We start from the raw sequence: 27,623 nt of genomic DNA, 5'->3' as shown, positions 1-27,623 counted from the left end.
AGCCACACGGTTTGGGCTTGATTCGGTGAATATTCTTGGAAATGGTGAGCATTGATCACCACATGAATCAATCTGCTATAAAAAATTATTATTTTTACATCATTTTATTATAAGTTCCATTGTATAAAGCAAACCACGTATCCATATGCATTTCCGAGGTATAAGTGTGTCACCGCCGAAATAGATTCTAGCAGAATATAGTTTTAAATAGTATATAGTATAAGTAACTTAGTACTAATACGAAACAAAATTGAGTGATCGATGTCCCGATGGCATGCTTCACCGGTTCACCCAATAATCCGACAGAAACACACTGGAAATAAATATAGTGTCTCCACGTATGAAAAAGGACAAAGCATGCTAATAATAGAAACGCGCACTCGCACGTACCAAGTAGACGCGACGAAGTAGGTTGTGCGCTACATCACAACCACGTGACGTTAAAATTTGTTCAGTTTTCGAACGACTCAGCGTGGTTCAAAACAGTACACTTATCATCTTCGTCGGACGTGTCAATAAGGGATCTTTGCAAAAATATCATAAACAAATCATCCAAAATAATTCGACGTCGACGGAATCTTATAAAATACTAAAACATATAGGATAGGATATATAAACTCTGACGACAATATCTTACCTCAAACTCTAATTAAATAACAAAATTCATGCATATGTACATGACGTAAAGCTGAAGTTTGAAAACTACGTTGTACTGTACAAACGTACTTGGACTAGACGCTCCCTAGACCTCCACATGTCAAATTAGCATGATCATCTTTTGTGAAAAAACTTTCTGTAATTTTGTTTTCTTCTATTTCTGATGAAGCAATCTTCTTCGTATAGCAATTAATTATTTCCAAAACACGTGGCACTGAATAGAGATGTCTAAAACTGTTTTAATGTTTATAATACTCCATAAAAAAACTATTTATAATTTATATGGTAATAAATTTGAGTAAAAATGACATTTGTGGTACACATTGATCCCACGTAATTTCTCTCCATTTCTTATTCTATATATGGGAAATATATAGACCAAAGTATTCTCATCAAATATGAGTTGAAACAATTAAAAACATATATCCTCACAATTGGTAAACATATATCCTCATGAAAATAATGATGCTCTAATTAAGATTTCAATAAAATATATTATGACAATAAATGAATAATTAATTTTAGATTAGTACGTAATTGGTCTAAAAATAAGTTTTATGATTGTGTTTGGAACATAATCTCATATTCAAATAAGTATTAAGATTTTATTAAAACTAATATTGATTACACTGGTTCATTAAAAAAATCCATTACATGATCTTTGTCCTAAAATATGAGATTTGGAATATATAAATATTATGCATTCAATTTACTTTAATATTATTGCAAGGTAATATTTGATTTTGATTTTGCATGATCTTTGTCCTAAAATATGAGATTTTAATATATAAATATTATGCATTCCATTTAAAATTTGATTTTGATACTCAAAGTAGTACTATGATATAATATTAATTATAATTGTTTATATTTTTTTCTAAATATATACCTTAAAGAAATTAAATTCTAAAGATTCAATTCATTATGATAGTTATCATTCTTTCTAAAGAGTGCAAATACTCCATTAATTAGCTGTTAGTATAGATTCTGAACTCTCCTTTGCATTTTTCTTTCATACTAGATTTTAACCCGCGGTACACCGTGTGTATAGAAATTTATTATAATTTGTATTTTATATTGTATTTGTTATTTAATTATTAGATGTTTTATAAATAGAGAAATAACTAAATTTTCTGGTCATTTATACGGCTAACTGTTTATATTAATTTTTTAACCCGCAATATATTTTCATGATTTTTTATTTGTTATATTTAGTTTGTTTTGTTTACTGTTTAAGATTTTATTTGGATTTTTAGTTATTATAACAAAAAATAAAAGATCTAAATACATAATAAGCCATTATACTCACATTGTTCCTAATGATTTAATTATTTTACACAATCTTAGTTAAAATCTACTTGATTTTATATATCAAATATTCTAATATTAATAGTGTTGAAAATAATAAAATGAGAATTTAACCCGTGTTAGCATAAATTTAATGATATTTTATTAATTCCAACATATCCTCTTTATAACTCATCTACTATATAACCATATTATATAGTATTTTGAACTTTTTAATTACATATTCGTAATATTTTAAAATTTTATTAAGTTTCTATATATATTAATTATAATATTTAAATAAATGTGAATTGAAGTTCTTCTTACGTTAAGAATCAAAGCTCACATGTATTGGAAAACAAAATGGGAATCAAAATGTTGTTTTCTTTGTTAATTTGAAAATGATTCAGAGATAGAATATCTTCATAGTTTGTGTTTCCATATTGATTTTGTTGTAATTTTTTTAGTTGGAAAGAAATGTAAAAAATTTAGGAAACAAAATCTGAAGTAATGCTATTTTTGGAAATAATTTAGAGATTAACTTTGTAAATAAGTATAAATAAAAGGGTTGAACCCAAAATGTACTTAAAAAATGTATATATAGATAGATCATTTTTCTTTCATACCGAAGACTCAATTTCAAATCTGTATATGTTATTAGCGGAGTATAAAATCAGTAATGTACGGAGAACAATAAAATTTGTAGAATAGTAACTAATCAAAGAAAATATTCTTTTTTCCAACAAACTCTACAAATTTTTTTTTTCTTTTTTAAGATATATTCAAAAAAAACAAAAATCTGCTTCCTTACAAGCCGACTCCTACACACAGTACACACAACAACAAGCGACTATAAATTAGTGCTAAGAAAACACTCTTTTCACCAAAGTTCTTTCTCTATTTAAATTCCTTACTTCCTTCTGATCTTCAACAATCTTTTCTTTTTATTTAATCTTCAGATCATAAAAAATCAAAAAGAAGTAAACCATGGTAATTATGGTACAGCCAGCTAACGTGTATGGTAACCCAAAATGCAAACCGAGTCCGGTTATAATCCCTGTTATAGACTTAACCGACTCAGATGCCAAAACCCAAATCGTCAAGGCATGCGAGGAGTTCGGGTTCTTCAAAGTCATCAACCATGGTGTACGACCCGAACTTTTGACACTGTTGGAACAAGAAGCCAGCAAGTTCTTTGCTTTGCCTCTCTCTCTCAAAGAAAAGGCTGGTCCGCCCGACCCGTTTGGTTACGGTAGTAAACGTATTGGACCCAATGGTGACGTCGGCTGTATTGAGTATATTCTCCTCAATGCTAATCTTACCCTTATGTCTCACAAAACCGCCGACGTTTTCCGGCAAACTCCTCCAGTTTTCAGGTAAACCAAAACCTTTTTTTATATTATAAAACAGAGAGAGATCCCCTGTTGGGTTCTGTTCTTAAACTGACATATTTGAGTTGCAACAGAGAGATGGTGGAAGAGTATATGAAAGATATGAGGGGAATGACGAGTAAAGTTCTTGAGATGGTAGAGGAAGAGCTAAAGATAGAGCCGAAGGAGAAGCTGAGCAAGCTTGTTAAGGTGAAGGAAAGTGATTCGTGTCTGAGGATGAACCATTATCCGGAGAAGGAAGAGACTCCAACCAAGGAAGAGATTGGGTTCGGTGAGCACACGGATCCACAGTTGATATCACTGCTAAGATCTAACGACACAGAGGGTTTACATTGCAGGTCCTCCTTTGAGCGAGAAGATTGCACCATTGTCATGCCTCGTCCCAAATCAAGATGATTGGCGTTATAGAGAGTTTACTTGGGCTCAATACAAGTCATCTGCTTACAAGACTAAACTTGGTGAATATAGGCTTGGTCTATTTGAGAAACAACTTCCATTTTCCCTATCCGATGTTTGAGGAGCTATAAGTATATCTGTTTTTTTTTTTTTTTTTTGTATGATAATTAAGCATTTCTTTTAGAGTAAGTCCCAACAACAAGAAAAACATAATAGAAAATAAATAAGTTTTTTCCAATTATTTATTTATTATTATTATTTTTTAGTTTCATCACAAAAAAAAAAAAATCTCAAAGTTTCGTCTATTGAGAGGCCCATATCGACCTAATTAGACATTTTTTTATTAGTGTTGTTTACAAAAATAATGTTGCTGGGTCGAATATCATAATTTTTTTAATAAGCCTATCTAATAAAGCCAAGTCCATTATCTCAGACGCACACTCGTGACTCGTCGTAATCAGGAAGCTGTGATTGGTAAATTATTTGGATTTCAAGTTGTTGTTTTCACATACTTATAAGTAAAACATTTTTGTTTCGTGTGAAATGGGCACCAAGAATATAAAAAAAAAAAAGGAAACGAGAAAGAGGCAAGTAAGTAGCCAAGCACGTCTTAAGTGTGTCCGGGTTCTATGGTTATGGCGTAACGCGTAACCGATGAATCCTTTTAGCTGGTCCTATTATTAAAAGCAAGCATGTATCCCAATCTTTGTGTTTTTGTATGAAAAAAATAATCTATTCTGACAGCATCATTTTTGCTTTTTTTTTTTTTTTCTTTGTTTGTTTTTGTTTTGAATAATACTTAAAACTTTTTAATCCTCCTACTTTATTTTACCTTCTCTTGTCAAGAACCAATACTATAACACCAACCAAAAAAAAATGAATTGCTAGTAGTTCATATATATATATATAAACAAAATTTCAATTTCAGCGTATTAATTTAATTCTATCTAAAAATAATAGTAGAAAAAAATGCTAAAAATTTAAATCAATATTTTATTTATAAAAAGGTGTAAAAATTAATAACAAAAGGTAAATTTGGTACGCAGTTTTATTACAAAACAAAGAATCTACAGATCTGATTTGGAAATGTGTTTCCACCCTTAAAAAGAAATTAAATAGTTACCAACCACAATCATATATACTGGTAAATGTATTGTCCAACTGTGCAGCACGTGCCTGTTTCTTGATTTATAGACTGAGCTGTTGTTCAACCCTCACCATCCATCAGATATATATCTTTCTTGTTTCCTTCTTCTCTTCTCTTCTCTTCCTGAACTTCAGAGATCTCTCCCAAAGATGGCGACTGATGACGAGCCTTCTCAAACTCGCTGGAGCTTTCTGGTAAACTCAACTCTCTTTCTCTCTTTCTCTATCATTACCTTACTTTCACATATACAGTTAGTAGTTGAATGATCCAAATCGAAGTCAAACACTTCAATGTCGCTTACATTTTTCTATTAAAGAAAAAGTTCATTTTTTTCTTAAGACCACCGGAGAAACCGAGGAATTCGGCTTAGACCTGTTTTGAACTTAACCTTTCGAATTAAAAATGAGATTTTTTTTTTGTGCGTGTTTCTGTTTCTGATACGAAAAATTGTTACTTTCAATGGCCCTGTTTATAAAAGTGAACATTCAAACGAACTTGTTTCGATTTCTCTGAATTCAAAGCAATGAGCTTGGAGAATTAATCGATTTGTTCAAGAAAATCTATGTATTTATTAGGAATTTAAAACGTTTTATGATGCCAAGTTTGGGAGGAAGAAGCTGCCCGAAGGAGATTCCAACAAGGACCTACCACAAGATGGATCATCAAACTCTAACAATGGTCAAGTGAGCAACGACTCTTCCCAAGTCACCAATCCAGCTCAGGTGATTCTTGCTTTCTTTTATTAGCTTCTTCCTGAAACCTTGGAAGTGCTTAAAGCAGTATATGGTTTGTCTTCTTTGTCCCAAGATGATCAAAGTTTTAAGCTTTGTGATGATTGCAGGAGGGTAACACAGGCTTGGCCAATGGCAATGTGGTTCGTGAGAAGCCGTAAGATCTATAATTTCTTTATGATCTTAGCAATGTTAAGCATAAGAAAACAAGAATATATAATCTATTACCTTTCTTTCCATCTAAAGAAAGCACTGTCTCTTTAATGTTCTGTTGCAGTAAAAAGTCCATGTTTCCACCTTTTGAATCTGCTGAAACTCGTACCCTTGCAGAGAGTTTGAGTAGGTAAGTCATTCCGGTGTTTGGTACTGATACATTTTTGCTCTTGGTATTATGTTCTTGTGTTTTTGTTTCTGAATGAATTGGTGTGTTTTAGGGATATCATCCGAGGGAATCCAAATATCAAGTGGGAAAGCATCAAGGGTTTGGAGAATGCGAAAAAGTTGCTCAAAGAAGCTGTGGTTATGCCTATAAAATATCCCACGTATGTCTTTCATTGCTATCTAAGCCGTATATGCCAATGTCCAATAGCTTCCAGTTTATTTTGGTGCTTTAATCTCAGCTTCTGATTTCAGGTACTTTAATGGTCTACTAACTCCATGGAAAGGAATTCTTCTTTTTGGTCCACCTGGTACTGGAAAGGTGCGATGAGTCTATCTCGAATGTGTTATTACTTTGGACTTCTTACTCTATTTACAACCTCCATGAGCTTGTCATTAAAATTTATACGAACACTTGCATCATTAAACAATTGACCAATTTCTTGAGCCTACCTTAACTATTCTAGATCATGACAAAGTACTTTGCTTACTTTGTCTTCTGCAGACTATGCTTGCAAAGGCTGTTGCTACAGAGTGCAATACAACATTCTTCAATATCTCAGCCTCATCTGTTGTTAGCAAATGGAGAGGTGAAATCTTCTTCACCGTTATTTACTCTAACCATGAAAAAGTTGGATCTTTCTAATATCATATGCGTTTTGATGTCTTTCAGGTGATTCTGAGAAGTTGATAAGAGTTCTGTTCGATCTAGCTAGGCATCACGCACCTTCAACGATATTTCTTGATGAAATAGATGCAATCATAAGCCAACGTGGTGGTGAAGGCCGCAGTGAACATGAAGCAAGCAGGCGTCTCAAAACCGAGCTTCTCATTCAGGTAAATTGCACAAGAAACTTATATGTCTCACAAAGTTCAATATCTTCCCGAACCCATCAGTAATAAATTGATGTATCAAAATTTGCAGATGGATGGGTTACAGAAAACGAATGAGCTTGTGTTTGTTTTAGCAGCAACAAATCTCCCCTGGGAACTAGATGCAGCTATGCTCCGGCGTCTAGAGAAAAGAGTATCCTTTTCTTTTTTTAACCTTATTGAATGAAAATGCTTCTTCTATGTTTCTCCTTTGTTTTGGCCTCAACTAGTGAAATCATTAGATTCTAGTACCTTTACCGGATCCGGAAGCAAGAAGAGGAATGTTCGAGATGCTCTTGCCATCACAACCAGGCGATGAGCCATTGCCTCATGATGTGCTGGTTGAGAAATCTGAGGGTTACTCTGGTTCTGACATTCGAATACTTTGTAAGGAAGCTGCGATGCAACCATTGAGACGCACACTAGCTATCTTGGAAGACAGAGAAGAAATTGTGCCTGAAGAAGGTAAACTCACTTTTGAAAAGAATCCATCATTGGCATAGTTTTTACTTTTTAAGACTGCAGAATCTCTGACATTATTTTGTTTTTGTGTTGCAGAGTTGCCAAAAATTGGACCAATCCTACCAGAAGATATTGATCGAGCTCTGAGCAACACTCGACCGTCTGCTCATCTGCACGCACATCTTTACGACAAGTTCAATGATGATTATGGTAGCCAAATTCTTAAGTAAATTCGACAAACATATATATACAATATTTGTATGGAAGCATATCCAAATTCTGGCCACTCAAGAACTTTTGTTTGCTTTGAACCTAAGAATAAAAGCTCGTCGTTGTTTTATTTGCTTCTTATTTTTTTGGCCGTTTTATTTGTTAAACAAACAAACGGTTGGTGACTTGGCGTATTAGCTTCTTTGTTTGAGTGATGGAGTCTCTTTTAGCCTATTGCGTGATATGTGGATAAAGGAGATGAGAGTGTAGAAGCAATGTGTCTAAAGCTACAGAGCGACTGGTGATCAAAATTTTAGTATGCAGTAGTAAAACATAACGTTTAAAGACAAGCACCAAATTCTTGGTGAGTGGTTTAATACAATGTTAACATCCTCTGTTTCACTCGGTACTCTCCGGACCAGATTTTCCTTTTTTCGATCGTTTTCTTGTCCTCTTTTTTGCATCACTCTCGCCTTCTTTCTTTTCCTGGAAACACAAGATAAAAGATCGAATGGTAAACATCTGCAACCTCTTATTTGTGAACACAAGGCTGCCAAATCTCTCTATTTACCTTTTGTGCACCAGAGCTAGACTCGGCTTTAGATTTGGGTTGACGTCTCTCTGTATTGTTGTCCTTCTTCTTTTTCATGCATGAAAGTGGATTTGGACCCTGTAGAGTTTTGAGACAACAATGTTAGTTTCTCCCCTGCTACTTCATCTAAGACACAGGACAATGAATCCTTATAAAGTACAAATATTGTGAAGAGATAGTACATTACCTTTGCTCTATTTCTTTTGAATTGAGGTCTATCTTTCACCTTAAGTGTACTCCTGTTGCTCAATCGAACCCTAAACCCCTTTGGACTTTGTAATCTGTAGGAACCATGTTCTTGATTGACTAATGGTGGTAACATGGTTAAAGTAATCAATAAGGAAGTTTGCTTTCTGTTGTTCTGTAACTAACTACACTGGTTCATTCATCATCATATCATACAATCATATGGTAACGTCATATAAAAGGGCTTTTCTCTGCAATTGCCACAATACATCTTTCTTCATGATGATTAGGTGATTTAGAAACAGATCATACCTTAACTTGTATTCTGCAGATAATTGTTCTTCTCATGAATTTCTTCAAACGTTGATTTAAGCTGAGAATTTCAAATATTAAACATAATTAAACCTCAGAATCATTACTTAAAATCCAAGACCAGGCACTGACTTATATATTTCACATTCATAAGTGTGGCCATAATACTATACCTCTCTGATTCGGTTTCTCAGGTTCTCGATTTGAAACCGGTTCTCTGATCTAAACCACTCAACGTTTTGCATAAACTCATTCATCTCTAAGCGCTTCACCTTGTAGTACTTCTCCCTCTCTTCATCTAACTCTTTCAGCTCTTCAACCTCGCTCTTCAGTGTCCTATATATCCTCCAATATACCATATACCATAAAATAAAAAATCAATCAAACGCATTAATTGTTATCAATAACCATTAACGAAAACCAAGAATGATCAAACCTCAATTGATGTATGGAGTTCTGGTATTTGGAATCGAGATCTTCAATGTTAGTTCTGAGAACTGTGATCTTGAGATTTTGTGAAGCTATTTTTTGCTCTAACATCAAACATCTGCGTTCTATGGATTGTATATTTTGCTGCTTCGTTGCTAAAATCTGTGATTTGTTCACTTGTAACTCTTTCTCCGCCTATCAAAACATTAGAATCAGAAAACGATCAAACAATTTGAATTCCACAAATTTCAATTGCAAAATTGATTTCGAAATTGAAATTAAAAGAAACAGCTCATCATCAACCTGAGATCTCGATCAACATAGGGATTCTCATATTTTTCATACGACTCAGGAGAATTTCTAAAACTCACTAGCGACATTGAAACTCGATAGATTCAATGGGACGAAGAGAAGATAGGATCGTAAGTGATGGTACCTGGAGAAGATCGAGTCGTTGGTTTCTGGTGAACTCCATTTGATCGAGTCTCTCCTTGAATGCTGCAGAAAGCGCCATTGCTAGATTGTGAATTTGTGAGAGAGAGAGTTTGAGCGAATTCGAATTTCGAACTTTGGAGATTGGATAAATAAGCGAAGTTAAAGTATATTATAAACACAGTTTATGTTAAAGGCCCATAATATTTAGAGTCCAGTACTAATAAAGCCCATGAAGCCTTGATAAAGAAGACAAAACTGATTTCATAATTAACCAATTTTGTTGTAGTGATTTCTTAATCACACGTTTCTTGAAACAATTAATTCCGAACTGTTAATATCTTAAATTATTCACCATTGCAATTTGCAACCGATTCGGAGTATCCAAGTGATTCGTCACTCAACTGAATTGTAGTAGTCAGTGGTCCGAGTTCTCTTTGTCGATTAAACTAAACTCAGAGTCCAAATCTACTCACCTACAACTTTGATACAATGTACATTATGTATGTGTGAGCCATGGTTTTATGTAACACAAGGATGAAACAGTGCTCGTGGCCTCGTGCTGATCAAACAAAAGAAAAGTCACAATTCGTCCCCAAAATAAGAACGAACCTTAAATCATATTGATAGATCTCGAATTGTTTTCTTAATATTATACTTTGCAAAAAAAAAACACAAGCAGTCCAATGGAAAATTGCGCAAATCAAGAGAAATTGGCAAACATTTTAGAAAACGAGAGAGAGAGAGGTTTATGACAAAGGATGGTAAAAATTAAATACAAACGAAAACTCAAGGAAAGGTCGCATCAGACTGACTTGATCGCGGTGGAGGGATCAGGATCGGAGTTATCTGAAGGAGTATTTGGGATGAGAGGAGCACGAATATCGGAACTTGTGTCGACGACGTCTTCGTCGTCGGGATCGTAATCCGGGTTTAGAGATCTGTCGATAGCTTCACGTCCTGACTCCAGGCAAGGCTTACAAGCTAACTCTATCGTTATCCATCCCAATATTATTCCGGCTATTGCGATCACCGCAGTTGTTATCGCCGCCATTGACTGATCTCCCTCTCTCTAATGCCTCCGACTCTGTATTGTATGTACCTCACCCCTTTCGACTCTTCCCTCAATCAACGATAGAGTTAGCTTATGAAATGTCAAATATCAAACGAGAAATGTCAGTTATACCCTCCTTCTTTGAGTATATTCGTCGGCAAGAATTAGAATAAGCTAATTACCATAATTATATTTTGTTGATTTTTAATTTTTGATTAGTGTAATATAAGTCAGTGATGAAGAAATTGTTACAATTTGTTTTTGTTAAATATGGAAGTTATCTATAGAATTGTTTAAATGTTCAAATTGAAATATTTTTAGTCTCATTTATCCAAGGAAAACAAAAAGTAAAAACATTTACTGTAAAAAAAGAAAAAATCACTGGCAGAGTTGTTCGACGGCAGTGACGATTTGAGCTGGTTGAACAACCGTCCATTCCTCCAATGTACCAGCGTAAGGCGTTGGAACATCTTGAGAAGACAAACACATCACTGGAGCATCCAAGTAATCATGAAAGTTCTCGTTTATGGCAGCTGTCAAGCTAGCTCCGATTCCTCCCGTTCTCATACATTCCTCCACAATCAAAACCCGGTGCGTCTTCTTCACCGAGTTTCCAATTGTGTGGAGATCAAAAGGCTTCAACGACCTAATGTCGATAACCTCTGGATCATACCCTTTGTTCACCAGCGTCTTTGCAGCCTGCATTACATGGTACCTGATACAAGTATTCTCTATTAGTTCTGGATTTTGTCTCGATTTCAACTAAGAAAAGCTTTTAGTTTATGATTCAGTACCTCATCCTGGAATACGTCAGTATAGTGATGTGTTCACCGGGTCTCACCATTTCGGCTTCTTCTAGATTACAGATGTATTCTTCGTCCGGGATACTCTCTTTGAGGTTATAGAGCAGAACATGTTCAAACAGAATCACAGGATTCTCGCTTCTTATCGCCGCTTTCATCAATCCTTTGGCGTTGTAAGGTGTTGAGCAAGCCACCATCTGAATCCCAGGAATTGACTGGAAGTAAGACTCGAGCCGCTGGGAATGCTCAGCTCCAAGCTGCCGGCCAACACCACCAGGCCCACGGATTACAACCGGGATAGTGAATTGACCACCAGATGTGTAGGGTGAAGCATGCCACAGTTGTTGGAGATTTGATTGAAGGCTAAGAGTAGAAACCCCATGTTCATACCTTCAATGACAGGTCTTAGTCCTGTCATGGCGGCTCCAATGCCCATACCAGTGAAGGCGTTTTCACAAATTGGAGTGTCCAGAACCCTGAGATCGCCAAACTTGTCAGCTAGACCTTTGGTAACTTTGTATGAGCCTCCGTAATGGCCTACGTCTTCACCCATGACACATACATGTGGATCTCTGTCCATCTCTTCTTCTAGACCTTCTTGAAGAGCCTCGAAAAGCAATAGCTCATGTCTGCACAGGTTTTTATAGCTACAATTAGTTATGCTTATGTTGTGGCAAGAGATATAAGCCTCTGAGAAGGAAAAATGATTTCTCTCACGGAATACAGAGACAAGATCAGAAGATGTGCTACTTCGAACGAAAGATGCACAAGTAAATATGTAAACATCATCGCATGATCTTTGTAAGGCTTTGAGACTGTAGATACAGATATCAGATACAGGGTCACATGTATAACTTATGATACAAAAGCTCTATATTTGAAGCCACTCGTAGAGACATTTTGACGGAAACTGTTCAGCTTGTCAGCTAGTACAGCAGAATTTGAAATGCTCCTAAGAGATAACTATGTGTCTATGAAGAGAAGTAGCTAAATGCATGAATGTAAAAGCTTCCACCTAAATCATCTTAGATAGATTCTTCCTATAATCATATACCCATGATAACCATTTTCAATGGAAAAGGCACAACTTTGGAATCACTTGATTAATAAGATGTCATCAATTTGAGGACTACCATCTCTGGAGACCCCTGAAGTATGGGCTCTTTTCTACAGAGATACAAACATAATCTAGAATTGACCCGGATCTGACACCACCAGACTTAAAAGTAAAGGCATTTGCATAATCAAACATAATGAATCTAACCAGTCTAAGCAGTATCATATATCTAATGCACTATAGATCAGCCATAAACCTGAACTACCAACAAACAAGAGAGAACTTGTTCCTTGCCAACTAACATCCAATATTATGGTAAAGAGTCCAAAAAGTACTAAATCAAACCATTTAGCATTAAGTAATAAAGTAGCAAAGGATGCAGAACATACCCAGACTTTGATGAGGTGGAACTGGCAGCAGTGTCCGCCTTCGTCTACAGAAATCGAGAACCACCCATCAAAAGATCCATTGTAGATAGATTCTTAAGAAGAGAAGAAGATACAAACCCAACAACAACAACAAAAAAAGATTAAACACATACATACCGTAGAAACAGCATTTGGTATCATCAACGGCTGAGAACGACGAGCAACGAGGCTAGAAGAACCAAAGCTTTGATTAGTCCCATCATCAGATCCAGCCACAATGTATCTCTTACACCTCACTACATCAAAAAAAAAAAAAAAATCCCCCATACAACAAAACTCGTAAAGATCTTTACCAAAATTCATATAAAAAATTAAGCAATTACCATCCCTAGAATCAGATCGTTCCACCAACAAATTCGAAATCGAAACAAACAGAAAAAAAAAGGAGGGAGGCAAACCTGAGAGAGAAGAGCGAGAAGGAGCTACGACTTTGTTGGAATCGATAGAATTAAACGGCGAAAGAGCCGCTGCAGCTCCAGCTCCAGCTCCTTGGAGTATCGCAGACATTGTTCCGAGAAAAAACAAAGAGAGGAAAAAAAGAAAAAATCAATACTGACAAGTGTTAGAACAGAGAAACAAGAGCGGAGAAATCGATTCAGATATAAAATCTGATAAAATCCGGTTATTCCCGGTATAGTGACCCTAATCTGCCTAATTTTGTATATATATTGGTAGTTCCACCTGAACCAACTAAATTGCACTTACCCACTTTAGATTTTAGAACATTGTTCAACTCAAAATTATTAAGCAATACATTTGTTTTTTTCCCTTGTACTAGTTTCAATATTTTGTTTTATCAGACGACAAAAAAAAAAAAAGAACGATATATGCATTGATTTTTTTTTGTCAGTGTTTATAAAATTTCGTCCACTAAACAATGTTCAAAAGTGTAGTTTACCAAAAAAAAATGTTTAATGAATTTGATGATATTAGTGTACTCTCCACAATTTTTGTTGTTGTTGTTGTTGTAATACTAAACCTTATTGCCAAAAAAGAAAAAAAAAAAAAAAAAAAAAAAAAAAAAAAAAAAAAAGAGATGCTCCTGGCTTCTATAGTTGATTTTATAGAATCAAAAGAAATTTTAAGAATTGAAGACATTTAAATAGCAAAGAACAAAACAAACTATATTTTGTTGGTGTCTCAATTATTTAACATTAAACCATCGTCATTTGTTTTTCATTAAAATGTTTCCGTCCCTAATGTATGTATATCATTGTTTTTAAAAAAAAAAAATTAATGTGTGTGTATATTATTGTTATTGTTCATATATAATTCGAAGACGTTGGTTGGGTCTTCAAATCGATAGCACCGCCAATTACATGTGCGCATTGTTTTTTTTTTTAAAATTGATGAGATCGTAAGTTAAAGGGTGAATTAGGTAAGTTAAAGGGTGAATTAGGTGAGTGACCAAAATAAAGAAAGTATAGAAGAATATAGCAGTATAATTTAAAAAATTAGGAAAACAGAATTAAGATAGAGTAAAATTACCAATTTAGTGTTTGTGGTAGGAGAGGGCAGTGGAGACTGTTGATCAGAGGTGGTAGCCGGTGGCCGGAGACCGACGGTCGGAGGTGGTGGCCGGTGGCCGGTGGCCGGAAGTCGCCGAAGTTCGCAGGAATATGTTGCCGCCGGTGGCTGGAGTTCGCCGAAACAAGTGGCCAGAGGTCGCCGGCGGCCGGTAATGGCCGGAATTCGCCGAAGGTTGGCGGTCGCCGGAGGTCACCGGCGGCCGGTAATGGCCGGAGTTCGCCGAAGGCCGGCGGTCGCCGGAGGTCACCGGAGGTCACCGGAGATCACCGATGATCGGAGGTTGGAGGTGGCCGGAGGTGACGGTCGGGGATCGGTGGTGGTGGTGATGGTTAGAATAAAACTAAACCCTAAAAAACTATTTGGAACCCAAGTGGATGGTGTGATAAAGAGGGTGAGGGTTAAAATAGTATATATTATAATTTATACAGGGTATATTAGCTTTTCATGGTTAGAATAGTTAGTTCTTAAATTATAATTTTTTTGTTAGTTATGCAATGCAATTCCCCTAAGTTAAATGTGTACATGTGCTCATTAGTCATTTCAGTTCCATACTTTTGAGATCCACTTTTTGTTGAAATCCAAACATTGTATATTGGCATTTCCCACGTGGATTTAACCTTCTTTGTTTGGTTATGGTATGTGGCCAAACCCAAAATCTGATGGCAGAATCATGCTAACGAGACCTATTCATCGAGTGAAACATGTGGTTTACAAAGCTGCAAGTAAATCTACCAAATCACGTGATGGCAATAAATCATTTTATTAGATAATGCAATAGTGGATAGTGACCAAACAAAGTCAAGTTGTATTTCATGATATTCATTCCACTTGACATTCTTAATATACAAATACTCCAATTTATAAAAAAAAGAATGAAACTTTTTTTTTTTGGTGAATACAACTTTGTTAACTTGGATAGAGAGACGCTCCCCCACATCTAAATCAGCATTCAACCTAAACAGTGCGTCGAGCTGACGTGTTGGTGCTATGGACCAACACGCTGGCCATGTCTGGTTAAGAATAGGAAGGAGCAGATTTGGTCCGTCTGTTGGTGGCAGTCGATGGGAAACATAATGTCGATCGGCTCTTCTAGTAGATGGAGGCATAGTAAACCTTGGAAAGCGATAAAAAATGGTTCACTCACTTTCAAGTCTCATAGTTCTTTTCCCTATTGTGTTTCCTAAATATGTATCCTCCGATTATGTAAGAACCGATGCTTCTAACAAAAATGGTATTTTCAGAAAAAGAAGAAAAAAAAAAAAACTTTGTTAACGGCCGGCCTCTTTACATTTTAACAGTACTATTTGTTAGTGGAGCTTAGCGTAACATCTCGAAAGAACTAACAATTGAAGGATCATCGGAGGAGCTTCTTCGGTAATCGGAGGAGGTTGAGTGGTTGTTGCTAGCGTTTGTGATGTGCATCGGTCGATGTTCCTCATCTTGGGGCTTGGATTTCAAAGCCTTCTTAAACCAACGATAAACTCGTGCTAAGACAGAATCCAATAATTACAAATGCTATAAGACCCATGATGGATTCCACCTTATGCCCTTTCACGAATAGAGGGGAGAGATGTAAATTGAAGTCAAAGATCTTAAACTAATGTGTACGTGTGCAGTGTGCTCATAAGTCGTTTCAGGTCCATACTTTGAGGTCGTAAAAACTAAATACTACGATTTTTCTGTTTAAAACTAAATATTGTGGGTCTAAATGATAGTAACATACGTTTCGTGGAACTGTTAAGGAATTCTTGAGGAATTGTTAAGGAATTCTTGAGGAATTTGAAGGAAAAAAAATGTTACATTATTTGCAAACTTGAGGACTTCTTAGATATTTAGGTTTTTAAAAAAAAACTAAATTACTATTGAAACTATAAAATCTGATTTCAATAGTAAAAGTTGTTAGTAAAATATTTGTAAGCTAGATAAATATAATAATAGTTACATTTTATCAAAAATACAAAAATGAAAAATTATTTTGAAATTTATTTTATATTAATATATAAGTTGGTAATTTTAAGAATTCTGAGATAATTTTTAGATAATTTTATTAATTTAAGAACATAAGTCAGATTTACGTTTTGGTAAACTGATTTTATGTAAAATATAATAACTTCAAATTTTGCAAAAATTCAACCTTATTTTTTACAAGTTACAAATTTTTCCATAATTTTTCTTTGTTATTTAATAACTAAAACTAGTATAGTTACTAGTATTGTTTCTAATTAATAATTTTATAATTTTATTTTATTAGTTAGTTTTTTTTTACAATTTTCAGCCTATTCCTCGATTACCATTTGAACTTTGAATTATTCAGCTAGATTATACAAAAAAAATTACAAAAAAAGATTTAACAACTCAGCTTGATTTAGTCAGATTTCTTTACTATTGATACCCTAAATTCTGATTATGGCTGAATCATGTTTTAAACTATTCATCAAGTGAAATATGTGGTTGACAAAACAAAACAATAAACTAAATCAAGTTATGCAAGGGTGCATAGTGACCAAACATTTTTACGATAAAAATACTCATATCAATTTTTTTGAAAAGAATGAAACATCATATGTTTTTTTTTTTTTCTCTCTTTTTTGGTGATTACAACTGTATCAACATTTTAACAGAGCTATTTTGTTAATGGAGCTTACCGTAAGATCTTATACTGCATAATTTCATTTTTCTGTTATGTCAAACAAAATTCTTTTTTTTTCTACTAAAACCCCCAAAAGAATATCCGTTATTGAAGGCATGAATCAATTATGTATTAGTTTACTGACAAAAAAAAAAGGTTTTTGATAGAGAATCTTTGTTTTTTAGGCATGAGTCCAATATTTAATCTAATAGATTTTCTCCTAACAACCCCAAAAGAATTATAGAATGAATTGCTTAGAAAGATTCTTTTATTTTTGTATTACAGGAAAAGGAAATGGGTTTTTTATTTCTTTCAAAAAAAAGAAAAAAAAAACACACACAAATCATTTTACACGTGAGGAAAGGGAGAGAAGGAAACAGAGATGTAAAGTTGTGTTCTGTCCAAACTGCCCTGTTCTGTTGTCAGCTTTTGTCTCCTCTTTTCTCTATCCTTATCTTCTCTCTCTCTTTTCGACCACAACACATTTACAACACGCACACACATATATATAAATCAATAGACTGACACAAAATCATAGCATCATCATCACAAACTCCACAAGCCTTTTCTACTCACAACTAAAGAGATGGAGATGCAAACAAAATGCGACTTGGAACTTCGCCTATCCCCGTCTTCTTATGATTCTGATTTCAATACCTCGTGAGTCTCTTTCTCTTTATGCTTAATCTGTATTGTACGAATTAGAGTCAATTTACGAACGAACGCTGATATCGTTTATATTATGAATGGTTTTGAAGGGTGGAAGAATCAAGCAGCTCTGAAATTTCACAACCAAAGCAAGAATCACAGATGCTAACCATTTTCTACAACGGGCACATGTGTATTTCTTCAGATCTTACCAATCTTGAGGCTAAAGCGATACTGTCGCTAGCGAGTAGAGATGTGGGATCATCGTTGAGAAGTTCAAACGGTTCGGATCCTAGTCCGATGATCACAAACAATATCACCACAATTCATCGTCAAAAGGCCTCTATGAAGAGATCACTTCGGAGTTTTCTTCAGAAACGAAATGTTCGGATTCAGGCAACTTGCCCTTACCATCGTTCCCGATAGCACTATTAATTTATTTCAATTTTTCTCTCTCTCTTATTTTTTTTGGCTGCGACATAATCCAATTGTGTGTGTTGGGTTTTTTTTTTTTCGTGTTTAGGATGCCCTTAATTAGTTAGCTTTAGAGTTTTAAAGTTTCAGATTTTTCAGCAATTTGTGTTCAAGAAAGAACTTTTAGCTTCTACCTACCTTAATGGATATATCTAGTAACATGAGAACAATTTCAAGTTATAACGATAGGTTTGAAGACATCAAAGTATTACTATTTTCATATAAGGTATGTATATATATAATCAAATTCACTTTAAATCGGTCAATGTATTGGTAGCCATGTAATTAATTAAAACTCATAAACTATTTATTACATAAACAGAACAGAAATCTATATCTAAATTATTTGGTAAGATGAATCGGCATAATTTTCACTATAAATCATCTTTTACAAAGAAGGGTATGAACTTCATGCCGACATAGTTGTTCTCCATAACGCGTTGTGGGGTGCTAATGGTGCGAGAAACATTCATATACAAAGTTCTTCTCTAAATGACAAATTGGTTGGAAACATATTATGTCAAACCTTCGAGTCTTCAGACATCACCTATAAGTTTTCCGTCATGTACATAGTATCCCTGGCTGTACCACTAGTTGAAGTTCCTACCGAATACGAAAGTATAAGATCTTTGCCAAAACTATATTGTCAAGTTCTCCATTAGTATACAAGTTGAAGATATAAGTCACATTGGACTTGATAACAATTGCCTTAGACTATCTAAAACAGCGCAGAGAGCACTGTTATTTCAACTGTAAGATTTTTACCTGAATTGAATATATTCGTGATGATACATTTAGATTTATGAATATGATTAAAAACTTAAGAAAAAACAAACAAAAGGTTCGGCAAAAAGTTGAAGATGTTGAATGAAAATTAAAAAACCCGCAATTTCTGACTTTAATTTAGGAAATTCAATCTAATAGGTTTTGAGAAAATTAATTGCGTTCTTGTTATCTTCTTCACTAAGGTTTCATAAAGTTATACTAGTTATTAGTTAGCCTAAACTTTGGACACATTGTACACAATCTTTTTTAAGAAAGATACACTACTCTACACATCTTTAGACCATTGTACACAATCTTTAACAAATTAACTTATAACTAATGGAAAAGAGTTGGGGAAAAAAAAAGACATGATGGTTAAAAAGGACAAAAGCTAAAGCAATAATAAATAGATAATAAACGTGCAAGAGTAGTCGAGACATCAGGACAAGTTAAGGTAATAAATAACGCTTGTAGGATGAAGTCTAGACCAGCCGCCAACGTGTGAGCTCACATGAACTTCGCTATTGCCACGTTACGGCTTAACGAACAAGCTGATGATAGTCAATATAAATTTTCAGATTCAATTATTTTTGTCTGATGATATACACATGTTATATACCTATTTTTGACTTCTTATGATACACTCATACACATAACCCATGTTTAAACTGCTGACAAGTAACAATACAAAGTGTGAATGATTGATTAGTCGATAACCACAATAGTTCATCAAAAATGACTGCAATATCGAAGTTTGAAAGATTAAAACAAATAGAAACTCATTGGAGTTTCTTTCACTCCGTACGTATAAAGAAACGGATAAACTCAGATCAATCGTTTTGATTGAATCTTCATATTTTATTTTCTATTATATAAGTATATTTTGGTTCATTAGATGATGCAACAAAATAGAATTCACTTTTTATAGATACGTGGAAGCAAAGTTATCATATAATTGTTGTTTTATTTTACTTTGTTGTGCTGTCAAAGCGTGGTACATTTTTTCTTATATTGTACATCTCAAAGGTACCTAATGTAATGTATAAACATATAGTAAAGTAAAAATTACGGATATGTGTTGTTGTCACATGATGACATGTCGACGTTTATGCAGTACCAAAGCCTCTGTACCTTGACTAAATATGTTTTTTACGATTTGCTTATATCACACCTTATATAGACAATAGTATTAATGTTGTACCTATCCTAAAATACATATTATATATGTTTAATCGACATTTTTTTCAGGTAAACGAAAAGTAAATCAAAGATTAATTATTAGATGATACTTGCTAAAGACGATTGGGTATTAAATCCACGTAACTCAAAAGTTAAATCAACATGAAACGACAAATATATAGCGAATCGTGGCAGGATCCGCAAGTAAGATATAGTAGTTGATGATGACAAAGGGTAAATTAGAAAATTTATAAGCTCAATAATTCAGACATATGACCCCAATATAAAGAGCTCCGACCATGACCAATTCAAAGATCAAACACAATCTACAGCCTCCATCCTAAAACCCAATGCCCAACTCATCACGACCAATCTCCCAAAATGACAGAAATGCCCTCGTATGTTGTTGAAAACCCTAAATTCGAGCCTTATTACAAACCCAAGAAACAATACAACAACTTGTACTCTTCGTTGCTCCCCATCCTCTTATCTATCTTCATCTACATTTTGTGCTTCCACGTTCTCGACGTGTCTCCTTCTTCGGTATTCAACGACACGAAGATCTTGTTCATCATCTCCAACGCACTTATCATCATCATCGCTGCTGATTACGGTTCATTCACTGCTAAAGAGGATCACGATTTTTACGGAGAATACGTGGCCGCGATGAGAAACGATGCAAGAGAAAACCCTAGACCGGATAACGTGGGCTATGGGTTGAGTTTGGTGGCAGATATCAAGAACCGAAGTGAGAAACAAGAAGAAGCCGTGGGAGCGAAAGATATACAAATACAACATCGATATTTACCTAACAGGGAAGGGAAAGTTCCTGAGCGAACCGTGCAAGTGGTGAGTGAGAACCAACCGAGAAACATAGCTATCGAAAAATACGAGCCAGTTACTGAGCCAAACATTCATAAAACTGCTACTAAAGAAGAAACTTGCGACTCAAGAAAGCTGGTCAACCCTAAACCGTACGGGAGAAGCAAGTCGGATACGGCTCGTGGACGCGTGTCAATGATAACTAAGGAACGTCGTCAAGAGATCAAACATAGACCAAAAAGTTACGATCGAAGCCAATGGGATAGCTCGAAATGGATGGTTGTTCACAAGGGGAAGAAGGCTGAGGAGATGGAAAAGGCGACGCAGAAGTGGGAGAATGTAAGAGAAGAGTCGGAGGAGTTCTCGAAGATGTCGAACGAGGAGTTAAACAGACGAGTCGAAGATTTCATTCAACGGTTCAATCGAGATATCAAACGACAAAGTATTTAGTCTAGTTTAATTTAATTTGTCATTGTACAAATGCGGCAAAATTTAGTCAACCTTTTTGTGTCATTTTATCTTGTTTATCATTTTTATCTTGCCTTCTTATGCATTTTGTCGTTAGAGTTGGTAATGAGATCATGGATAATCGTTAGTTTAAACTTCAATGGTTGAAAAAAATGAAATTAGATTTTATTTAAAAATTGTTGCCGACTGTTTTATATTAATGGAAACTGAGTTTTTTTTTAATTTAGAATCTGTTTTGTTATTCTAAACAGTATAAAGAAATTTATTTTGATGTATATAACATAAACTAGATTAGGATCCGTGGAACACCGCAGGATAAAATTATTTATAACTAAAATATTTAAATTATAAGTTGTATTTGTTGGTTAAATATGTTATAATTATATAATAATTGTTAAATAAACTATATAATACTGCAATATAATTTACTTTACATAATATTTATTTAATCAATTTAATTAGATATATCTATTCTCTGATACTGACAGTGTTAACAAAATAATGAAATGATGTTTACCCGTGTAACACCGAATTAATAATATTTTTTAATTTATATAATTATCGATAAAACCCGTCCTGCTATATAACTCCGTCCCGAGATATTTTAACTCACACTATATCATCTTAATTTTTAATATTTATTGTGTATCTACGGTATAATATTTATCATATTTAACTTTTTAAAAGTTTTAAATATTTTTCATATTTAACCTTTTAAAAAAATCTTTAAACTAAAGAACCAGAATAAACCAAATAAAAGTTTTTAATTTGAATGCCTGATAAATCAAGGTTTCTACTCATTTGTATTCAGAATCATTTTGGTATCTTTTATAGTATGGCTCTAAACCATTTCCCAATTTTTTTAGACGATGTGGGATATTGTACCGGTATTTTTTATTAATCTATTGAGTAATATATGTCCGTTTTTAAAATTTTGTATTACATCAGGAAAAAATCACAATTTTTATTAACTAAATGTATTATAGAATAATTCAAGATAATTTAAATATAAATTCAAATAAAAATGAAAGGAAATCATATATTTATGTTTGAATGAGGTAGAAAGATTTTCTTATTTTTTTAAATCTTAACTATAATTAATTTTAAAGTTTTGGTAACTAATATTAAAGTCAATGCATTAAATGTAAAAACTTTTCAAAAAGTATTTTTGAGCAAAAACTGCTGCAAAAATACTAGTATAGATACATAACTATATGATTCCAAATCATTAAAAGAAAATTATTCTTTTCAAAATCATTTTTTGGAGAAAACAAACTGTTGTTTACAACACCTTATTCAACACTGTTGTCTCCACATCACCTTATTTTTTTTTTCAATACTTCCATTGTAGTTATTCAACAGTTGAATAAATTATTCAACAGTTTAAAAAGTAACCATTGTAACTAGTCTTATCCAAACTACAGAAAATGAAACATATTTTGCAATCTCATCTCACCAATCACAACACAATATAGTGCCACGTGGAAATAAATTAATAATCCACCTTACCCTTCACACTCTTCTTCTTCTTCTCCTTCCTCAGACCATCCAAAGACCACATCATCAATTCATCATCATCTCTCTCTCTGCTCACTTCCACCATGTCTGCAGCTCTGAGCTCGTCCCTCTACATTTCCCCAAAGAAACCTTCATGTCCACAACAACCTCAACCCACAAACTTATCCACCAAACCAACGTCCATCAAAACAACTCTCCATAGCCACCCTCTCTTCTCTGTTGCCGATCAGGCCGTAACCTTCCAGATGAAAGAGAAGATCCTCTGTCTCGAGCTCATGGGAATTGACTCAGGCAAAGCCCTCTCTCTCAACCCATTTCTCCGCTCAGCCTCCCTTGATTCCATTGAATCCGTCCTCCATTTCCTCCAATCTAGAGGAATCTACCCAAATGACCTCCCAAGAATCTTGGGGATGTGTCCTACGATCCTCACTTCCGACATAAGAACAGAACTCAACCCTGTCTTCATGTTCCTCTCCAATGATCTCAATGTCCCTGAGAATTCGTTCAGAAGAGTGATCAAGAAATGCCCAAGGCTCCTCATTAGCAGCGTAGAAGACCAGCTCAAGCCTGCTCTGTTCTACTTGCGGAGACTTGGTTTCGAAGATCTTGACGCTCTTGCTTACCAAGATCCCATCTTACTAGTCTCTAGTGTCGAACACACTCTCATCCCAAAGCTTAGGTAAAAAAAATATTCATCTGCTTTCTCCAAACGTTACTAGTGGTATTGATTAGATTAGAGAAATTTACAGTATTGTGATTTGTGTTGGTCAGATTCTTGGAGAGTATAGGGTACACAAGATCAGAAGCGATAGGGATGATCTTACGATGTCCAGCACTATTCACATTCAGCATAGAGAACAACTTCAAACCAAAGCTTGATTACTTCATGAGTGGGATCAAAGGAAAACTGGAGAATCTAAAAGAGTTCCCTCAGTATTTTGCCTTCAGTCTAGAGAAAAGGATAAAGCCAAGACACATAGAATCAATGGAGAGAGGTTTAGAGTTGCCATTGTCATTGATGCTTAAGAGTACTGATGAAGAGTTCGAGCAATTACTCACAAATAATCCCTCTTCAGTGGCAAACGTATAAAATATTTTTTTATTGTATATGTGAGCTAAATGTTACTTCTGATCATCGTGTTCATAGCTTGTATGTATTTAACATTGCTGCTTCCATATGTCTCTATTGAAATCTTGAATTGACAAAGAGAGACTATTGAAATCTTCGTTCTGTTATCATGTCTTCTTAAACCGTTGTAAACCAAATTGGGCTTATAGTGGGCTTCTTGCCAGATTGGGCTGAGTTGGGGTAAAACATTTTGAATATAACCTTGGTAAAAGTAAAAGAAAATGAAATAATTTACTAACAGTTTCATGGCTGAGGTTCGTCTTCGTCATTTTAATAATTTTTAGTGCCCTGAGTGAGTCGGCTGCGTTCTCTTGACTAGTTTGGGTTCGTTTCTTCTTCTTCTTCGATTTCAGATTCACGCAATAATAAATTCGCCAAACGAGAGAACAAGTCTCTCTGCTTCTTTGAGTCTGTGTTTGGATCCGTAAAGAATGATATTCACGAGGGCTGTTTCACGGGTTTCTTCAAAGTTTCTGAGGAACCGTAGCTTCTATGGTTGCTCTCAATCTATTGCTTCTCATCGTCTCTCAATCCTCCCCGATCAGGGTCACTCTTGTTCTGACGTCTCTACACACAAGGTTATTTTAACATTTTTTTTTCCTCTTTGCGTCTATAAAGCGAGAAAGATACTCTGATTAGGGTTTTAGAAGTTGCAATTTTTAGAAATGTAAAATTAAGTTTATAGATTTATGATCTGTGTTGTCAATTCTCTAATCATTACCCACCATGGGTATGGTGTTTTATTGAATAAAGGTTTCGTTTTTATTTTGCCCATCTATTATTTTTGGGAATTTGTTTGAATTAAAAATTTTCCCTTTCTTTTTTCTTTTTTCTGTCGTTTGGAACATAATGGAGTTTTCAGCTAAAGCTAGTGTTCACTTTCTATGTTTTAGTAATGTACTGAGAAAGATTTTTCCATAGATTTTTTATGGATCCTATTTGGGGATGCATCAGGCTGTTTTACCTGTGTGTGAGAGATATGGGATAAAAAAAATGGTTAAAACAGATTAGTTTGTTTTGAGATTTGATGTGTAATATAGAATCGGTGACCTAACCAATGTGTTATTTCTTTGTGATGTTTTAGTAGGGTTACGTTTGCAGAACAACATATTCATTGAAATCTCCGGTTTTTGGTGGATTTACTCATCAACTATATCACCAGAGCAGCTCATTAGTCGAGGTTTGTTCTTATTTCCCTTACACTATGATCCTTGGTCTATTGTTAAACTTCCACATATATTTCACTTTTGGACATTGCTTCTCACTTGTATAAGAAAAAACTGTCAACACTCTACTGTTAGTTTCTTAATCTAATCTCTTTGTTTGTTACTGATCTTGTACAGTTGGGCCATTTTTTTTTTTATTGCTGAAACTTCTTTTCTTTTACGACTGCTGAAAGAGTAAGATTTTCCTTTCCTAGGAGGAGCTTGACCCGTTTTCGCTTGTTGCCGATGAGCTGTCACTTCTTAGTAATAAGTTGAGAGAGATGGTAGTTGCCGAGGTAAGTGCCCTTTTTTCATTCTTTTGTACACTCATTGTGTGCATAAAGGTGTGGCGAAAGTAAATTTGCTGCTGGATTTAATGCTCTGAAGCTAATATCTATTTTTACTTGTATCTACATTCTGCTGTTCAGGTTCCGAAGCTCGCCTCTGCAGCTGAGTACTTCTTCAAAAGGGGTGTGCAAGGAAAACAGTTTCGTTCAACTGTAATGACCATAATCTCTTTTCTATTTCCATATCTTGTCTTCATTTTCAGATTCATGTTTTCTCTAGGTATCATAACCGCTCTGGTTTCATGTTTGTAGGTTTTATTACTGATGGCGACAGCGCTGAACGTACGTGTACCAGAAGTATTGGTTGGTGAATCAGCAGATATAGTCACATCAGAGTTACGCGTAAGGCAACGTGGTATTGCTGAAATCACTGAAATGATACATGTGAGTTTACTCATTACATTCATTAAAAATCAAGATCCAGTATCCTCCCCTTTTTAGTTTTTCCAATTAGTAATGCTTGGGTTATTGTAGGTTGCAAGCCTCCTGCATGATGATGTCTTGGATGATGCCGATACAAGGCGTGGTGTTGGTTCCTTAAATGTTGTAATGGGTAACAAGGTACTCACTTGACAGTAGAAGCTACTGTCTTAGACATGATTAATTTTGTTTTTTGGCGATTGTGCTACAATTAGATATGAAGATCAAAATTGGCTTCACGTTGTAGATGTCGGTACTAGCAGGAGACTTCTTGCTCTCCCGGGCTTGTGGGGCTCTCGCCGCTCTGAAAAACACTGAGGTAAAAGAAAACTAAGAAACTGATACTCATATTTTTTGTCATTTGTTTTTTATTTTAAACCTGCAGTGATAGACTCTTGAATCAGTGACATCAGTCCTAAGAATTAATTATCATTTTTCTTCGAAGCTAGACATATTCATTGTGTGTCTCTCTTTTGTAGGTTGTAGCGTTACTTGCAACTGCAGTAGAACATCTTGTTACCGGTGAAACCATGGAAATAACTAGTACAACCGAGCAGCGTTATAGGTAAAAATCTTCTTCTCTGGTCAAATATAGCCATAACAAAGACTACTCAAGTCTTGTATGCTACCAATCTATGTTTGAGAGTCAGAACCAGGGTCGATTATCGCGACTTATATAGGAAATGGATATTATATAATATTGTGATTGTTCATGCGCATATATATTTTGTTTTTCTAATGACTGCAGTATGGAGTACTACATGCAGAAGACATATTATAAGACAGCATCGCTAATCTCTAACAGCTGCAAAGCGGTTGCTGTTCTCACTGGACAAACAGCAGAAGTTGCCGTGTTAGCTTTCGAGTATGGGAAGAATCTGGTTCGTTGTCATCTTATTGAAACTTTGGCTCCATTGTAACTACGTTTTCTTACAAATGTTTGATTAGTTTCTAATTCTTCAGGGTTTAGCATTCCAATTGGTAGACGACATTCTTGATTTCACGGGGACGTCTGCCTCTCTCGGAAAGGGATCTTTATCAGATATCCGCCATGGAGTCATAACAGCTCCAATCCTCTTTGCCATGGAAGAATTTCCTCAACTACGTGAAGTTGTTGATCGAGTTGAAAAAGATCCAACGAATGTTGACATTGTAAGTTTGAAAGACACAAAACTCCTCAAAGTCTCTAATACGTTATTTTAAGTCTCTAATATGATTATCTCATACAAAATCAAAACAGGCTTTAGAGTATCTTGGGAAGAGCAAGGGAATACAGAGGGCAAGAGAGCTAGCCATGGAACACGCAAATCTCGCAGCAGCTGCAATCGGGTCTCTACCTGAAACAGATAACGAAGATGTTAAAAGATCGAGGCGAGCACTAATTGACTTGACCCATAGAGTCATTACCAGAAACAAGTGAGACTAAGAAATGTTTCTCTCTATACACACCGAAACATCTTCGTAAACATGATGAGGTTTCAATTTCATTCCATTCCATTTGTAGGATTTTGTTTTGTCCAATTCGTTTTCACGAGATAATAATGTTGGACAAGTTGTGGCTTTCATTTCAAACACAACATAGATGGAAAGAAAAATAGACAGTGATAGTAATTGTGAAATCATTCCTTGCGAATTTGGTTAAGGTCTTGTTTTTTTTAACAGAT

General features: G+C 34.8%; 6 protein-coding genes, 1 non-coding gene and 2 pseudogenes across 12 annotated transcripts; 6 read left to right on the top strand and 3 right to left on the bottom strand.

The window, feature by feature from the left end:
* Positions 1–2,878: 2,878 nt before the first annotated feature.
* On the top strand, positions 2,879–3,852 carry LOC104788997 (gibberellin 2-beta-dioxygenase 3-like; annotated as a pseudogene).
* A 589-nt stretch (positions 3,853–4,441) lies between these two features.
* LOC104786105 (uncharacterized) lies at positions 4,442–7,662 on the top strand. 2 transcript variants are annotated; one of them, XM_010511437.3, is made up of 11 exons: positions 4,442–5,072; positions 5,481–5,600; positions 5,720–5,766; positions 5,887–5,952; positions 6,044–6,151; positions 6,243–6,309; positions 6,493–6,577; positions 6,661–6,824; positions 6,913–7,014; positions 7,103–7,325; positions 7,419–7,662. In XM_010511437.3, exons 1-11 carry the CDS (start codon positions 5,028–5,030, stop codon positions 7,550–7,552), a joined length of 1,161 nt encoding a protein of 386 aa, XP_010509739.1. In that variant the 5' UTR covers positions 4,442–5,027; the 3' UTR covers positions 7,553–7,662. The 2 variants fall into 2 exon arrangements, with proteins under 2 accessions (XP_010509739.1, XP_010509738.1); XM_010511436.3 differs by having other exon boundaries at positions 4,448–5,072; positions 5,454–5,600.
* A 135-nt stretch (positions 7,663–7,797) lies between these two features.
* Positions 7,798–10,611, bottom strand: LOC104786103 (uncharacterized). 3 transcript variants are annotated; one of them, XR_015598491.1, is made up of 7 exons: positions 9,488–9,623; positions 9,059–9,246; positions 8,796–8,958; positions 8,623–8,683; positions 8,312–8,405; positions 8,104–8,202; positions 7,798–8,018 (listed from the first exon to the last, which is right to left on the bottom strand). XR_015598491.1 is itself a non-coding variant. In XM_087513317.1 (5 exons), the coding sequence occupies exons 2-5, from the start codon at positions 9,524–9,526 to the stop codon at positions 8,624–8,626; spliced, it is 450 nt and encodes a 149-aa protein (XP_087369443.1). In that variant the 5' UTR covers positions 9,527–9,549; positions 9,839–10,611; the 3' UTR covers positions 8,446–8,623. The 3 variants fall into 3 exon arrangements, 2 of the variants coding, with proteins under 2 accessions (XP_087369443.1, XP_019101049.1); XM_087513317.1 differs by lacking the exons at positions 7,798–8,018; positions 8,104–8,202; positions 8,312–8,405 and adding an exon at positions 9,839–10,611 and having other exon boundaries at positions 8,446–8,683; positions 9,488–9,549; XM_019245504.2 differs by lacking the exons at positions 7,798–8,018; positions 8,104–8,202; positions 8,312–8,405 and having other exon boundaries at positions 8,446–8,683; positions 9,488–9,638.
* On the bottom strand, positions 10,111–10,623 carry LOC109133069 (outer envelope membrane protein 7). The gene has a single exon (XR_015598492.1). It is a non-coding gene; the product is annotated as an outer envelope membrane protein 7 (transcript).
* Positions 10,624–10,791: 168 nt separating this feature from the next.
* LOC104786102 (pyruvate dehydrogenase E1 component subunit beta-3, chloroplastic-like) lies at positions 10,792–13,488 on the bottom strand (annotated as a pseudogene). The gene is made up of 5 exons (XR_015598490.1): positions 13,224–13,488; positions 12,943–13,061; positions 12,787–12,830; positions 11,332–11,969; positions 10,792–11,252 (listed from the first exon to the last, which is right to left on the bottom strand). The product of XR_015598490.1 is annotated as a pyruvate dehydrogenase E1 component subunit beta-3, chloroplastic-like (transcript).
* A 4,002-nt stretch (positions 13,489–17,490) lies between these two features.
* On the top strand, positions 17,491–18,304 carry LOC104786101 (protein TIFY 5B-like). Its single transcript, XM_010511431.3, has 2 exons — positions 17,491–17,644; positions 17,743–18,304. The coding sequence occupies exons 1-2, from the start codon at positions 17,571–17,573 to the stop codon at positions 18,056–18,058; spliced, it is 390 nt and encodes a 129-aa protein (XP_010509733.1). The 5' UTR covers positions 17,491–17,570; the 3' UTR covers positions 18,059–18,304.
* A 2,010-nt stretch (positions 18,305–20,314) lies between these two features.
* LOC104786099 (uncharacterized) lies at positions 20,315–21,562 on the top strand. Its single transcript, XM_010511430.2, has one exon. It carries the CDS (start codon positions 20,432–20,434, stop codon positions 21,320–21,322), a length of 891 nt encoding a protein of 296 aa, XP_010509732.1. The 5' UTR covers positions 20,315–20,431; the 3' UTR covers positions 21,323–21,562.
* Positions 21,563–22,696: 1,134 nt separating this feature from the next.
* Positions 22,697–24,082, top strand: LOC104786098 (transcription termination factor MTEF1, chloroplastic). Its single transcript, XM_010511429.3, has 2 exons — positions 22,697–23,537; positions 23,630–24,082. The coding sequence occupies exons 1-2, from the start codon at positions 22,942–22,944 to the stop codon at positions 23,946–23,948; spliced, it is 915 nt and encodes a 304-aa protein (XP_010509731.2). The 5' UTR covers positions 22,697–22,941; the 3' UTR covers positions 23,949–24,082.
* Positions 24,083–24,200: 118 nt separating this feature from the next.
* LOC104781856 (solanesyl diphosphate synthase 3, chloroplastic/mitochondrial) lies at positions 24,201–27,601 on the top strand. Of its 2 annotated transcripts, none has more exons than XM_010511428.3 (11): positions 24,201–24,565; positions 25,075–25,167; positions 25,408–25,488; positions 25,621–25,692; positions 25,792–25,923; positions 26,014–26,100; positions 26,207–26,278; positions 26,439–26,524; positions 26,708–26,840; positions 26,923–27,111; positions 27,200–27,601. In XM_010511428.3, the coding sequence occupies exons 1-11, from the start codon at positions 24,419–24,421 to the stop codon at positions 27,377–27,379; spliced, it is 1,272 nt and encodes a 423-aa protein (XP_010509730.1). In that variant the 5' UTR covers positions 24,201–24,418; the 3' UTR covers positions 27,380–27,601. The 2 variants fall into 2 exon arrangements, with proteins under 2 accessions (XP_010509730.1, XP_019101318.1); XM_019245773.2 differs by having other exon boundaries at positions 24,233–24,565; positions 25,072–25,167.
* Positions 27,602–27,623: the final 22 nt, after the last annotated feature.

This window comes from Camelina sativa, chromosome 5 (genome assembly GCF_030686135.1).
Source record: "Camelina sativa cultivar CO46 ecotype springtype chromosome 5, ASM3068613v1".
Classification (NCBI taxonomy): Eukaryota; Viridiplantae; Streptophyta; class Magnoliopsida; order Brassicales; family Brassicaceae; genus Camelina; species Camelina sativa.
This window is presented reverse-complemented; position numbering and strand designations above follow the sequence as displayed.

Coding starts and splice junctions, on each gene's coding strand:
- LOC104786105 (XM_010511436.3), top strand. CDS start 5,028: ATGGCGACTGATGACGAGCCTTCTCAAACTCGCTGGAGCTTTCTG. Junction 5,601..5,719: donor AAGTCACCAATCCAGCTCAG/GTGATTCTTGCT, acceptor TGATGATTGCAG/GAGGGTAACACAGGCTTGGC. Junction 7,326..7,418: donor AGAAATTGTGCCTGAAGAAG/GTAAACTCACTT, acceptor TTTGTGTTGCAG/AGTTGCCAAAAATTGGACCA.
- LOC104786103 (XM_019245504.2), bottom strand. CDS start 9,565: ATGGCGCTTTCTGCAGCATTCAAGGAGAGACTCGATCAAATGGAGTTC. Junction 9,247..9,487: donor AACGACTCGATCTTCTCCAG/GTACCATCACTT, acceptor ATGTTTTGATAG/GCGGAGAAAGAGTTACAAGT. Junction 8,959..9,058: donor AACTCCATACATCAATTGAG/GTTTGATCATTC, acceptor GAGGATATATAG/GACACTGAAGAGCGAGGTTG.
- LOC104786101 (XM_010511431.3), top strand. CDS start 17,571: ATGGAGATGCAAACAAAATGCGACTTGGAACTTCGCCTATCCCCGTCT. Junction 17,645..17,742: donor GATTCTGATTTCAATACCTC/GTGAGTCTCTTT, acceptor ATGGTTTTGAAG/GGTGGAAGAATCAAGCAGCT.
- LOC104786099 (XM_010511430.2), top strand. CDS start 20,432: ATGACAGAAATGCCCTCGTATGTTGTTGAAAACCCTAAATTCGAGCCT.
- LOC104786098 (XM_010511429.3), top strand. CDS start 22,942: ATGTCTGCAGCTCTGAGCTCGTCCCTCTACATTTCCCCAAAGAAACCT. Junction 23,538..23,629: donor ACTCTCATCCCAAAGCTTAG/GTAAAAAAAATA, acceptor TGTGTTGGTCAG/ATTCTTGGAGAGTATAGGGT.
- LOC104781856 (XM_010511428.3), top strand. CDS start 24,419: ATGATATTCACGAGGGCTGTTTCACGGGTTTCTTCAAAGTTTCTGAGG. Junction 25,168..25,407: donor AGAGCAGCTCATTAGTCGAG/GTTTGTTCTTAT, acceptor TTCCTTTCCTAG/GAGGAGCTTGACCCGTTTTC. Junction 27,112..27,199: donor ATCCAACGAATGTTGACATT/GTAAGTTTGAAA, acceptor AAATCAAAACAG/GCTTTAGAGTATCTTGGGAA.